Source organism: Myripristis murdjan, chromosome 22 (assembly GCF_902150065.1).
Source record: "Myripristis murdjan chromosome 22, fMyrMur1.1, whole genome shotgun sequence".
NCBI classification, from domain to species: Eukaryota; Metazoa; Chordata; class Actinopteri; order Holocentriformes; family Holocentridae; genus Myripristis; species Myripristis murdjan.
Genome location: NC_044001.1, coordinates 19,785,873 through 19,799,350, shown reverse-complemented (window position 1 = coordinate 19,799,350; position 13,478 = coordinate 19,785,873). Strand labels below are relative to the sequence as shown.

At 43.2% G+C, this 13,478-nt stretch overlaps 2 protein-coding genes across 2 annotated transcripts; one reads left to right on the top strand and one right to left on the bottom strand.

Annotated features, from left to right (window-relative positions):
* Nucleotides 1-8: 8 nt before the first annotated feature.
* On the top strand, nucleotides 9-3,401 carry zfyve19 (zinc finger, FYVE domain containing 19). Its single transcript, XM_030081909.1, has 11 exons — nucleotides 9-203; nucleotides 317-438; nucleotides 540-593; nucleotides 676-842; nucleotides 934-1,076; nucleotides 1,173-1,278; nucleotides 1,796-2,014; nucleotides 2,317-2,393; nucleotides 2,645-2,746; nucleotides 2,852-3,015; nucleotides 3,228-3,401. The coding sequence occupies exons 1-11, from the start codon at nucleotides 150-152 to the stop codon at nucleotides 3,304-3,306; spliced, it is 1,287 nt and encodes a 428-aa protein (XP_029937769.1). The 5' UTR covers nucleotides 9-149; the 3' UTR covers nucleotides 3,307-3,401.
* A 1,641-nt stretch (nucleotides 3,402-5,042) lies between these two features.
* ppp1r14d (protein phosphatase 1 regulatory inhibitor subunit 14D) lies at nucleotides 5,043-12,626 on the bottom strand. The gene is made up of 4 exons (XM_030081937.1): nucleotides 12,157-12,626; nucleotides 5,983-6,063; nucleotides 5,654-5,686; nucleotides 5,043-5,488 (listed from the first exon to the last, which is right to left on the bottom strand). The coding sequence occupies exons 1-4, from the start codon at nucleotides 12,334-12,336 to the stop codon at nucleotides 5,420-5,422; spliced, it is 363 nt and encodes a 120-aa protein (XP_029937797.1). The 5' UTR covers nucleotides 12,337-12,626; the 3' UTR covers nucleotides 5,043-5,419.
* Nucleotides 12,627-13,478: the final 852 nt, after the last annotated feature.

The window sequence follows — 13,478 nt, the reverse complement described above, 5'->3', positions numbered from 1 at the left end:
TATCTTCCGGAACGCTTCCTGTTGTGATTAGCAGTTGTACTTGGGAGGTGTGTGGGAAGCTCAGAATGATTAAAGAGTTTTATTTACATAATTAGCGATATCCTCTGTGGCAGCGTCAGCCAGGACACAGCTGCTTCACATGCCTCGACATGGACAACCGCTGTTTCGGCTGCGCGTCAAAGTTCAGTCTCTTCAGGAAGGAGGTAACGTTACGTTCAAGCTGGAAACGTCACGTTAGCAACTGACATTACTCCCATGTTAATTTAAAATGTTTGCAGTGCAGCTAAACTGGTTGTACATTTCACCTTCCTCGCAGCTGGGTTGTAAGAACTGCGGTCGCTCCTTCTGCTCAAACTGTCTAAATTTCAACGCGGTGGTGCCTCGCTGTGGCAACACCCAGCAGAAGGTGTGCAGGCAGTGCCATGGCAATCTGACAAGGTACTGCTCAAGATTTTACCTCCACTAAAGAGGCACTAATCAAAATCAGGTTATTTTTAATAGTGATTTATGATAACAAGTCTTGATTTCTTTATTTTAAGTGGAGGAGCTCCAAACAATGGCGGCAGATGGTCCCCTCCGGAAAATTACAAAAAGTCAGTATGATCAAATTTGTAAATACGACACTCTGTCACCACAGCAGTTTCGTGATATATGAGATTGTGCTCTCATCCACAGGCGGGTTGCTGCGTTTGAGGCTAAACAGCAAGGGCAGACGGCACAGCCCCTTGCACATGCAGGCAGCAGAAATGCAAAGGCAAGCCTTGTGCCAACTAAAGGCCTGAGTAAGGAAGACATGGAGATTGCTGAGAGACTTCATAGGTTGAAGAAAGACACTAAACCAAGTAAGGCTTGACAGACACCGTTTTGACTTAATCTGGAAATTTTTTCACAGTAGTTCTGGCCTAATCCTGTATTTTTTGACCTCTTCTTCAGAGTCCATCCCGTCCGAGAAGGAGATTGAGTCTCGCCTTGCTGCTTTGAAAGCTCCCAGCCAGCCAGTGCCTTCTGCAGGGGAGATGGAGGACCGTCTGGCAGCTCTACAGGGTCGACCTCCACCTTCTCAAGCCCCTCCGCCTGTGAGCCAAGCCCCTGCCTACTTTTTTGTTTCATTTTTGATTCCTCAGACTGCCGAATGTCTTTGTGATGAAGTTTTCTGACATTGTTCTGCGCAGGTGCATCAGCCTCCAGATACCAGGACACAGACAGAGCAGGCCAGTGATCTGATCGCTCAGATGACAGAGGAGGTTGCCATTGACAATCAACAGCCAAACCCTGAATGTAGGAAGATGTTACTCCTTTCACTGACTTTACCCACATCAGTGCTGCAGTGATTGGCTCGTTAATCGATTTGAAAATCAACAGAAAATGTATCAGTTATGATTTAAATATTCAATAAATTGTTTAGGCAATTTATCCAGTAACAACCCCAAACCTTTGATTGTTCCTAAGATGCTATGATTTGCTTACTTTTCTGGCATTTATATCATTATAAAATTAATACTTTTTTGGGCTGCTGTTTAGACTAAGGAAGTGATTTCAAGTCATCACTTTGGGCTCAGCAAACTTCTGATGAGCATTTGCCACAATTTTTTTTCCATTTTGATTAATTAAAAAAAAAAAAAACTCAATAGATTGACAGTGAAAATAATCATTAGCTGCAGCTCTAACCCACGTTTCAGTTATAGATTGATGAAGCAGCCATACACCCTCATTTTACACGCTCATAACGAAGTAATTAAAGAGTACAACACAGTGAGATTTATTTAGCTCTGGTGTGGACCTCCCAACTCTGCAGGCGTGGATGGCCCCATGAACAACCTAAACAAGGGGGAGGAGGGCAGACTGGAGGAGAATCTGGACGAGGGCCAGGAGGCGGTCAGGCAGCTGGAGGCTGAGAAGAAGCGTCTGCTGGACGAGGCCATGGAGGAGCTGAAGCAGGATCGCTTCTCCCAGGATCAGGTCCTCCAGATGGCCAAGAGGCTGGCCCAACTCAAGGGGCAGGACCCAGACAAAGGTACATCCCGCTTCTTTTAAACTTGATGTTACTTTTATTGTGGCTAAGTACACAGTCTGTTTTACCAGTCCAATGCAGCATGAAATTTTCATGTCGAGTTCTTAGAGAACTGCCTCCTCTGATGTCCCTCATCCATACTTTTATACCAGAATGACAGAAAATATGACAGGAGCATGGAATCCCTCTCACATGGCCCTGTTAAAAATGTGGATGTGTCAGTGGGAGCACATCTATGTTCTTGTTAGTCATCAACTTGTCAGGGGTGTATTTCTCATGTGTTTTTTCCTTATGTTGCCTTTTAGTCACTATGGAGGACTTCGAACATCCTGACAGTGAGGAGGAGACGGAGGAAGAGGCTGTGAAGAGAGTATTAAAACAGGTTTGGATCAGCATGTTCTGCTACAGGCAATAATGAGTCATACACTTTGAATTTGTTAGTAAGTGCACATCTTTCACGCACTGTATGTCTGCTTGTGTAAAGACCGACCAGTTTGGGTTATGATACTGACATGTAAGTCAGATTCCTTACAGCAACCACAAGGGGCTGCTGTTTTGCCTTTTTTACTCATCAAATGCAACATGAATTGCAGACTTGTGCTGAAACCCCTGCGTTTTTGCTTTGTGTTCCAGCTCTCCGAAGAGGCTGCGCTGGACGAGGCCAGTGGCTACAACATACCTTTAGAGCTCAGCGGTCCCAAGAACACAGAGAAGAAGGCGACCTCCAAGAAGCCAGTACTTAACACAGTCAAAAACACAATACTCAGGTTTCTCACCAAGATATAACACGGAGTAAAATAGAATCCTTTTGCTGATTCGATGCTGTTGTTGATTTACAAGAAACCAGCTCCAGCACCCAAGACCAGGCACCCAGCAGCTGCCGTGGACCGGCACGCATCAGACAGCGACGAGGACGAGCTTCCCTGGTGCTGCATCTGTAACCAAGACGCCACCCTCCGCTGTCACACCTGTGATGGAGACTTATTCTGCAGCCGCTGTTTCAGGTAGCACCAAAATATGCTCAGAATCCAGTTTTCCCACCCCTATCATACATAAATTTGCATGGAAATTATTTCTCAGCAAAGTTGTCTGTGATTTGGCATGCATACCATGACCCAGATAAATCTTGTGCAGGATGCTGCCATACTGTTAAGCAGCATGTATATAAAGTATTTAGTGTGATGAATTATCAATCAACACTCCATTATCTCCCCAGGGAAGGCCATGATAAATATGACAGGAAGGAGCACCGAACCAGCAACTATACCGCACCCAAGAAGAAGAGGAAGACATGATAGAGAGACTGCAGGTGCTGCATTAGCACGTCCTGGTCAAGATAAATTTAGCAGAGCTCCATTTATGGAAGTCAGGAGGGAAAAAAAAAAACAAAGCACAGGCCGATCAGAGTTAAGTGGTACCTATTATTTAAAGCAAACTGAAACCTCTAATTATGTTGCTAATCTCCTGTAACCTGTCAAGCGTGGTTATAAACTTGTGTTAATGTGGACCTCAGGAAGAATAGCTTTTTGTAACATCTAACCGAGACATAAAACAGCAAAGTGGTCGCCTAATAGATTACATAGATTTACTCACTACAAAAACCTCTTAATGTAAATACAAAAGTAATGCAACATGTATAGTATCTGAAACACAACTCTTAGTTTTTAGATGGTGTATGTAATTGAGGTAAATTAGCGGGAGGCTAATTAAGGCTGCTACAGTATTGGTATGTTAGCAATACTGCATATCCGGACTGGTTTGTAATTGCATAACTGAGTAGGAGGTTACTCTGTTTCTGTCACTTGTCCTACTTCCCACAGACAACAAAGGCACATGTTAGACTTGTGGTTTGCACTTTTCACCGTTTGATGTTTAAACTTTTGACAGAATACAATGCGCACACACATCACGAGCTCATCTGGGATGATGCACCATCCCAGACTACTGTCACATCGGGGCTGGAGAACTGCGGTGGAGCCAGTATAAAAGGATTACTGAGGGCTTTGTTTTCTGTTGGCAGTCACCGCAGCCAGTGTTGTAATCTGGGTTTGGCTGAGACTCTGACATGAGTATTGCTTTTCCTGTCCTTGCATGTAATGAGAATTTAAAGGATACACAAGTAGAATGCATTATCTAAGTGACAGCTTTAAGCGGTTGCATTGTCTTTTTTACTCAGATATGAATTTTTGATCACTGACATCATTGTTATGCTAAAATGTCACACTCTGGCAGGTGTTGTCAGAGTTGTGTTCTTGCAGTATGGATGGCTTCTGTGTCAGAAAGGCAGGAGTGGAAGTGTGTGGGGGGGCAGGCAAATGACTATAATGGAGCCCTTAGCCCAGCGACCCTGTGTGTATGACCAAAAGAGGGCCAGAGTGCAGTTTCATCAGCGTGCATTACTGTCTGGCTAACTGAAGAGAGACCATAATTACGTTCTCCTCCAGGGACCTGCTCCATTAAGGCCCATATAGAGACTGCTACTGTGTTTGTCGAGTCTGGCCGTGTCATACGCTGACCACAGACAGGAAATGGATGGGGATAATGGATGCATACTTAATGGACCTTCCTGGCCTTCATTTCACTGTATTTACTCCTGGATCTGACATGCCAACATTTCTATTGTTTCCATCACTCTGTTTCTGTTGAGCAATTAACTCTACAACACAGAACCTTGGCAGCAATCTACAGTAAAATGTCCAGGGAATGATCTGCCAAAAGCAGCTCTATTGTAGAGCCTTTGCCTCTGGCCAATGGGACATAACGCAGACTATTATGTTGCTCTGTTTCTGTTGGCATCTGTACTCATTTTTTTAAAGGCAGACCAGTGTTTTAGTACGGTCGTAAAAGACACCTATGCTAACAGGGTAGCTTTATAGGATGTGTAAATTGATGGGTACTTGCAAATGACCATTAACATGTACATGTAAGTGCAAGAAGAATAATTAATTAATCTACACTACTGTTGAAATGTCATTTTGTTAACTGTGCTTGTGAAATTAGACATAGCCCCTTGGATAAGTCATTCACAGCCTTGTCTTGAAAACGTTCTCTTTTATTTTGACATACAACACTGTTATCAGAACAAAAATATTTATGTACATAAATAGACAACCAAAAATGTACAATCTTACACCAAAAAAAAAAGTCCATCTGAGTAATAGTCAATACATCTTTATCACAGGTGCATTATTGGTATGTTGAGGGGGAGTCAAAAAGTTATAGCTGTCCATAAATAAAAGTCAAATAAAAAAAATCTTAATCAAAACCAACTGCTCTGGTGTTAGACTGACCCATGTGTGCAGGAAGAGGGTCCCACTGACACGTAACCTCACATACAGACATCCAAAATAGTTACTGCTCGGGAGGTGAGAGGCTCCACATTGTCTCAATTCTTGATTTGACCTAATATTATTTCTTCAAGGGCCCCGACATTTTGCGTAGGCCCTTTATCCTGTACAGCAGCCCGTTGATAAAATCCTTGTGGAAAGATGGAGAGAACGGATTATTGTGGCTGATGGAAATTGGAGAAGATGACATGAAACAACGGATGAGTGACATGGGGTTTTCTCTGAGGCAAAAACATGAATCTTATGACCTTCTGAGTTTCATTTGAGTAAAGCATTAACTTTCTTTGTGACTTACCTCTTTTGGCTTTCCACACTCCTGCAACAACTCCTGTCAAAGAGAGGAAACAAACACAGGCTCAGGAACAAACATTGCACAAGGAACTCGTTAAGGGTCAAGTGCTTGTAAAAATATTGCCCAATATAGTTACATATGTACCAAAGTTTATGTGTCAAGTGGGAGCAAGGTGGAATTTGAAGTGTCCATAATTCTTTGGCCAACAAAACGGCCTCCTGAGACTCACTGTGCTCTCTGCGCGGAACAAGGTGCACAACAACACAGCAAGCGAAAATAAATGAGGTTGGAGTTTTAGCACAACGATTGGTGTAACTGTCTGGGTGGTTCACCTGCAGCCGGGTTCTCTGCCCCTCGTCCGACAGCTCCAGCAGCTCGTCTATGTCAATCTCTAACTCTGGGATCTCTTCCTCCTGTACGGGCAGATGGGCAGACAGATTTGAAGGCTAAAACACAATGGTTCTCTATGTGCACCTTCACACTCCTGGACGCTACTAAAGAAGCTCTTTCAACATGCAAATGCAGGATAATTTAATTTAATTCATTCACACTGTTGACAGTTCAAACCACTGACACTGAGCCGTCAGAAGCAAAAGAAAGAGCCGGAGATGTGTAGCCAAACTTGGGATAATATAGCAATATTATATCAGTATCGTGATATGAGACTAGATATAGTCCTGGCTTTTGAATATTGTAATATCATTATATGGCAGAGGAATCTTATCCTTGGTTTAAAGGCTGCATTACAGTAAAGGGATGCAATTTCTGATCTTATTAGATTGTTCCAGCTCTTCAATCTGCCTCTACCTGCTTATTCATCATATCCACATTACTAATCATTGTTTATGAAAAATATCTGGTATGTAACTATCCTATGAGAGCACCCATATTCATTCCTATGATATCAATGCTGAGGTTTGCAATCAAAGACATTGCGATGTATGATTTTGCCCGCATTGCCCAGCCCTGCTTCACAATAGCTCCATGTAAACTTTGGTGATGTTAACTTTAAGACGCCAACAACTCACTTCCAGAAGCAGTCAAAACTCCCAGGTTAATAGTGCTGGCTGTGTTGTATAAATAATGATTTTCTTCCTGAGCGATTTCTCGCGTAACAGTGATGAGATTGATGATGTGCTGTCCAGATGAACGAGGCTTAGGAGCAGCCAGGCATGAAGGCAAAAAGGCTCCAGGAGGCCATACTTGCCACACTCCACCATCTGATTTCATGGATGATTTACCCAGCTGGCATTTTGCTTGGGCATTACCAGGAGATTACTCCCAGTTTAAATGTTTCTTTCCCAAAGAATAAAGGCATCTCAGCTGGCTCATACTAGAATGGGTTTTACCACATTGTGTGTACCACTGGTGTTAGGTTACAGCAGAAACCCAGGAGAGGCAGTTATTGTAATAAGATGACCTGAGCTCTTCCCTCTAAATCCACACAAACTACTGTAGGGATGGAGAAATATGTTGTTTTTAGGCTGGTACTGATATCCAATATTTTCCCACTAATAACGGCTAATGCTGATATGAATTCTTGTAAGATTGTAATACAAAGTTTTTTGTGAGCAAAAGACCATGTTAATCTTGTTCTGTTGCTAATTTAACAGTTATATTAATGACATACTCAGAAAAAAAGATCACAGAAGCACCAAAATTTCACAATAAGACAAATATTGGCAGTTAAAATACTTTTTGGACTGATATTGACAGATAGAAATTTGAAATTTAGAAGTCTTTTTTTAGTCAGTGGCAGATAGGACACAGGAATATTAGTGGGTACAAATTTAGGAACAGAGGGCACAGAGCCGCCAATCACATAATGTAAATTAATATAGAATGCAATCAATTTAATATGACAAGCTCATATCCACTCCTTTCAAGAACAATTTTCAGAGGAAACGAGGGCGGCTCGCTCGAGAAATCATGAACAGTGAGATATCTGGAGTCAGCAGGTGCACACTCAAATTTGACAAGTGGGGCCCCTTTTTAAAGGAACATTTTCCAGTTGGGAGGATTTAATGGCCAGTGTGGATGGCTGGGACTCGCACAGTTTTCTGGATGAGGAGAGAGCTAATCAATGTAGGAGTGCTGAGTGGCGGAAGAGATCAGCCCCGATTCAGAGTCCCCTGTGCCCTCCTCTAATTGATAAACACGGCCATTTTGGGCCCTTTGTGATTCTGCTGATGGCTGTTCATCCACAGGAGCCATGCAGGCCTGAGCTGTGTTGATTTGGCTCATGCTGTGTACTGCTGTGCCATGTTTTATTGGGCTGTGCAGGGTTGCGCTTTGTACTCCTCTGGCTCGGGCTGGGTTTTTAAGCTGTTTTCCGTTAACTATTGTGTCTCATATCTTCCCTCCATCTGCCCTGTGACTGCAAGACCATGCAAAGCACCGCTGAATATCAATAAGAGGCATTTCCACTGAGCTGGGAGGAATGTGTGCATTTATCATGAAAACGTGCCCAACGCCCCTTCCAGTAACTTCTTAGTGTTTCATACCATGAGCTGCTGCAATTTCTCAAGCTGTTGTTTTCAAGCCTCATTGTCAAAGGAAAATGGCATCTTAATGGGGCCTCTGGGCTGAAAATGTCTCAACAGCACTTTTTGAAGTTACAAGCAATAGACAGATGCTAAAATGAATGTTGGCACTAATACCTGACTTCATGAATATCAAAGTGGTTCTCTGAGGAATGCAATTTCAGATTCTTTCTGTCAATATGGAATAGAGCTGCAATGCAAATGAGCAACGGGATTTTGTAAAGATAAGATGACCTCCACTCGAATTTAAAATTTCAGCTCTCTTTTATAATATGAGCTCAATGGTTTCCTGTCAGAAGCTGGGAGGGTTGAGCATAAAAAGAGTGCCTACATCTATCTGCATTCATGCAGTTTTCATGCGAGTGTTAGTAACAAAATGTGCTGAGCTAGGATCTTAGCAGATATCAGAACAATTGACATAAAACATTAAACACTGTAAGGTTCCATGACACATGCTGTGTTTTTTGCTTGTAATGCCCCAGATTTTAAGGAAACCATGCCCAGGAAACCAAGCTGTTTTGAGAAGAGGCCAGTGCGTGTATAACTGATCTGATCCCCTCTTCCTTTTTCCTGTCAGTGGCACGAGCTGTCTACAAATCAAAATATTTCACAACAGAGTCTCCAGCTCATTAACCTCACCCAATGAGCCATGGTCTAATTTGAACAGGCCAAAGAGAGCTATAATGATATCTAAATTCCCACTGCCCTGTGGTATGAGGGCATGCCAAATCATACAAAATGTTAAGACCCCTGAAAGCGTGATATGACTGCTGATTACTCTGACTCCACAAACTGAACACTCAAAAATACAGTATTTAAACAATTAAACCTGAGTATGGGCATTAAAATTCCAGTAATGCAGCATGCATTTTTCATTAAAATAGTCTAGCAGTGCAATTAAAAGTAATTTTGTAGATCATGTGAGGAACACTGAATTACCTGACATCCGTAGACCTAAATGTTGTGACATTTTGAATGTGTGCTCGACATATACATTCAACTAAAGCTTTAAATAATATTTCACAGCCATTTTTAGTTTACTATTCTCCCAAAAGGTGTGAAGTGTGCAAAGAAGGCTAGCTACTCCAGACCAAGGCAGCACTTGTATGAATTAGAGATGGGGCTAAATAATTCAGGCGGTGACACAAGGGACTGATGGTAAATGCTTCCACGCGGAAGACACAGAGAACCAACAGAGTAACGTTCCCCTGAGCCCATGCAAAATTCATCACACTGGCCAACACACATGTACAAACCATACCTATCCCACACCAGCGGGTAATGCAAATATCTAATCTATCCCAACTAAATATTATAGTCTTTACTTTCAAATGGCATGGAATTATCCTTAGGGAAACTGTACAGGTTGCAACAGCAGGTTAACTTTAATACATGACAGGCACTGTCACAATCGATTCAAAGGGATTTCTAGTGTTTCTGCTATCTGTCGTCACCTCATCAATCATGCTGCGATCCCATCCCTCAGTTAAAAAGGCCTGATCCCCTCCAGGATTCCCCCACAGGAGCTGGGGCAGCACACACCCACATGTCCGCACACAGCACATCCACTATCTATGCTGCCCATGTGCTATACATTAACAATAACATTAAGATTATGTTAGAATCAAAATATGAAAGGCGATTGTGAAATAATTTTATGTTTCTGGGACGGGATGAAAAGAGTAGGCAGGGGAAGACTTGTGATCTGTTTCTGTTATCCTCATATCCTGGTTTCCAGTAATAGGATTTATTCTACCCACTGCTTCACAGGCTTATTAGCATATATTACCATGGGGAAGAAAGCATGGGCAGTAAATGGAATTGAGCTCATAAAACAAGCGCTGCTGTGTGGAAAATATTTAGGCACAATATTGAAAACCACAAGCACTCCTCTGTGATTGAAGTGCTTTAAATTAAACCAAGCAGACCGATCTCTAATGGACTATCTACTGGCCTGGAAAAAGCTGAGTGGAGTTGATTGGGGATGTTAGGTGTCTATCACCTGAGCTGCTGTCAGAAGCCTCTCATCCGTTTGGTGTGTAGTCCCTGGTGCTTTGTCCCTAGCTCTGTCTGCACTATCCCACTCTCTGGACAGACATGCTGCTGTCTCAATTCCACACTCAACAGGTTTCTCTAATGCCTGAATGAATCCATCTTCATCCTGATCCTGTTGTTATTCGCTGAACATTCAACCTCTGTGAGGACACCGCTCACATGCCATGCACTCTCATGCCCTCTGGCATCAGTATGCCATATGCAAACAGGTTCTTGGCAGGGCTAGGAGGTATGCCAGACAGAGAGGTTGCCATGGGCCATCTGTGGTCACTCAGCTTAGGGTCCTTGCATGCTTAGACAACTAAACGAGAAACATCGTGTGTCCCTTCTCCACCATCAGACGGAGGCGGTGTTGTCATCCGATCCGCATCATCATTACTGTAGGACACCCATGCCTAACAGACCCCTCTAATTCCTCTGTGCCATGCTGCTTCACGTGGGCGATGAGACATCTGTTGCCATGGTTTCCCCTCAGAGAATGCCAAGCAAATCAATATGGAGCATCTGACCTAATTGGATTTTACCCCATCACACAAGAATATAGTGATGATCCTCCTATGGATCACATATGAACACCCACAGGGGCCTCTGGCCTCTGGGGTGCAACCCCTTCTATACACTGTTGAATACACATTTTTCCTGCCAAGATCCAGGGCAGTATACCTCTCAAGTTCTTGGATGTGCGCAGACTACAAACTATGTCTATGCTTTGTCCCTTGGACCCGTGTTACAGTTGGGATCCAGTCTTGTGGATGTAAGTATGTATCTCTCAGCAGCACACATAAAGAAAAGGGAAAAACAATGTGCTGCCAAATGTCTCAACATAATCATCATGATACATTGCACATTACTAATGAGATCATTAATTAGACTAATTATTGCATCACTTAGCAAATACATCTGTGGCAGCATACTTGGGTTACATTATTAAGATGTCAGTATCTAAAGGCATTACAGAGTTTTAGTAGTTTGACGAAAATCAAATTTCCCATCATTAGTATGCAAATTTATGCAGCAAGTTGCTCTAAAATCTAATCTGATCAGCTATTCTAGGGAACCAGTGTTGTAAGTATGATGTCTCTATTATGCATTGCTCCTGAATTATTGTGTTCACAGGAAAGTGTCTGCACACACACATGATGACATAATGTCCTGCATGTCATGTATCATGGCAGGAGCTCAAAAGTGGTACATCAAGTGTCTATTTTCTTAAAAATAATAATAATAATAACTGCCTCTGTCTCTGTCCTTTTCTTTCTCTCTGTCTTTCTTTCTTTCTTTCCTTCTTTTTTATTCCCGGTTCGTCTGTGTTCCTTTATCAAGCTGGACTCACAGTAATATTGTCGGGCTCTGACTCTTGCACTCCACAATATTGGGTTACTCCTCATGCTGCTGTTCTTAGAATTTAAGCTTATTCCACTGCTGTATTCATTGTAAATTGCTCTGGGTAAGAGTGTCAGCTAAATGCCTAAAATGCTCATGTAGTTATTTGATAATGAATCATATGTTTGAAATGAGCTGTGGATTGCTCAGTCAGGCTGGCAACATGCCTAATGACTGGAATCAGATGTAATATAGTGGGGAAATGATCTTATCACTGGGCCAATGGTGGAACACCATGGTGGCGAGCGCACAGCTGATACTGCAGTAAGGTTAATGAGATTGAGGGCTTTATCTGTGCCAAAAAACAACAAATTGCAGCCATGAAGCAGAGCCACTTGCCTCCCCAGCCACTCCTCTGTTAGGTTTTTGTAATCTTTACCCTTTGCATGCTTGATGGATAGCCCACCACAGACACCTATGTGCGGCTCAGTGCCTCCTCTGCTCTCTTACCTCCCCCTCAAGGGAGTGTGTGTGTATATATGTGTGTGTGTGTGTGTGTGTGTGTGTGTGTGTTCCAGCCCTTACCTCACAGTCAAACAGCAGGTGCAGCTGCCCGTCGATCCACTCCTCAATATCCAGCCTCCTCTGCAGGTCCTTGCGATTGTATTTGACTGTCAGCTTGCCCAGCTTGCGGTGCGCCGGCTCCTCTGTTTTGTCTCCTGTCTGGAACATCACCCTGGACTGGGTGCTGGGCTCCGACGCCATGGCTGCCACGGCCTCAGGAGAACCGTGGGAACACACAAACGTAGACCGAACACACGCAGTAACACACCAGCACGTCTTATCTTTTGCACGCCGGCTCCCCTGCTCTGTCTCTGCCTTCTATCTGTGCCTCTGCTTTGCAGTGGGCTGTTGTTCCCACGCGTATCTCCTGTTATCTTGTTGAGTGTTCGCGCTCCCTCCCCTTCCTCTGGTGCTGGCTCGCTCTCCCTCTTGCTGGCTTTGCTTCTCTGCTTGTCCTCTCTCTATTACTCTCTCTCTCTCTCTCTATAGCTCACCGTTTCTTGCTCTCCTTGCCTCCTCCTCCCTTGCAACACCCGCTGCCTGCGCTATCGGGAGGATGGTAATGAGATATGCCTCTGTGTGTGTCTGTGTGTGTGCATGTGTACGTGTGTATTAAAGGGTGTGTGTTTGCTTTTTGCTTTCTTTCTCTCTGCTGCAGCAGGTAGGAGAGCATAGGTCAATTGCAGTGATAAACACTGGGAAAGAGGTGAGAAGGTGACCATAGCAATATTGTTGTGAAGATCACACTGGCTGACAGTATGCCAGAATGTGTTATTTATTAACTAGACACAATGTAAATGTCCAAAAAAGCTGTATTGTGGCACTTGGAAATGGAATAATCAGACATTTTTTTTTTACACATCTGCATCGTGACTAACATCCATATATCAACACCCCGGCCTAAAACATGTTTTGTTGGAAATGTTCAGGGAGTAGGAACAGGTAAAACTCCATCTGTTCACCAAGTCAAAAGGGTTTGACACTGGTAAGGGCTCTTGTGTTCGTCCACACTTACAACAATAGCTGGGTCCCCCTGACAGGTGAGCCAGGGTTCCTCTACTGTGATACCCTGCTTGTCCTTTATAACAGGCATTATCAGGTGTACGTTTAATAAGCCTTGAAGTCAAATTGGCATCCTCAGTTACACAGCCATGAATGATAGATGAATAGGCAAGTAGTATTTATGGTCATTTGGTAGTCAAACGTCAAATAAAAGTCTTAAAACTTTCAATGTGGAAGTCAGACATCAGCAGTGGCAAAACAACCCAAGGTCAAAAATTCATAGTTGTAACTTCCAGAGCCAAATTATTACAAGTGAGACAACGGAGGCAACAGGCCACAGA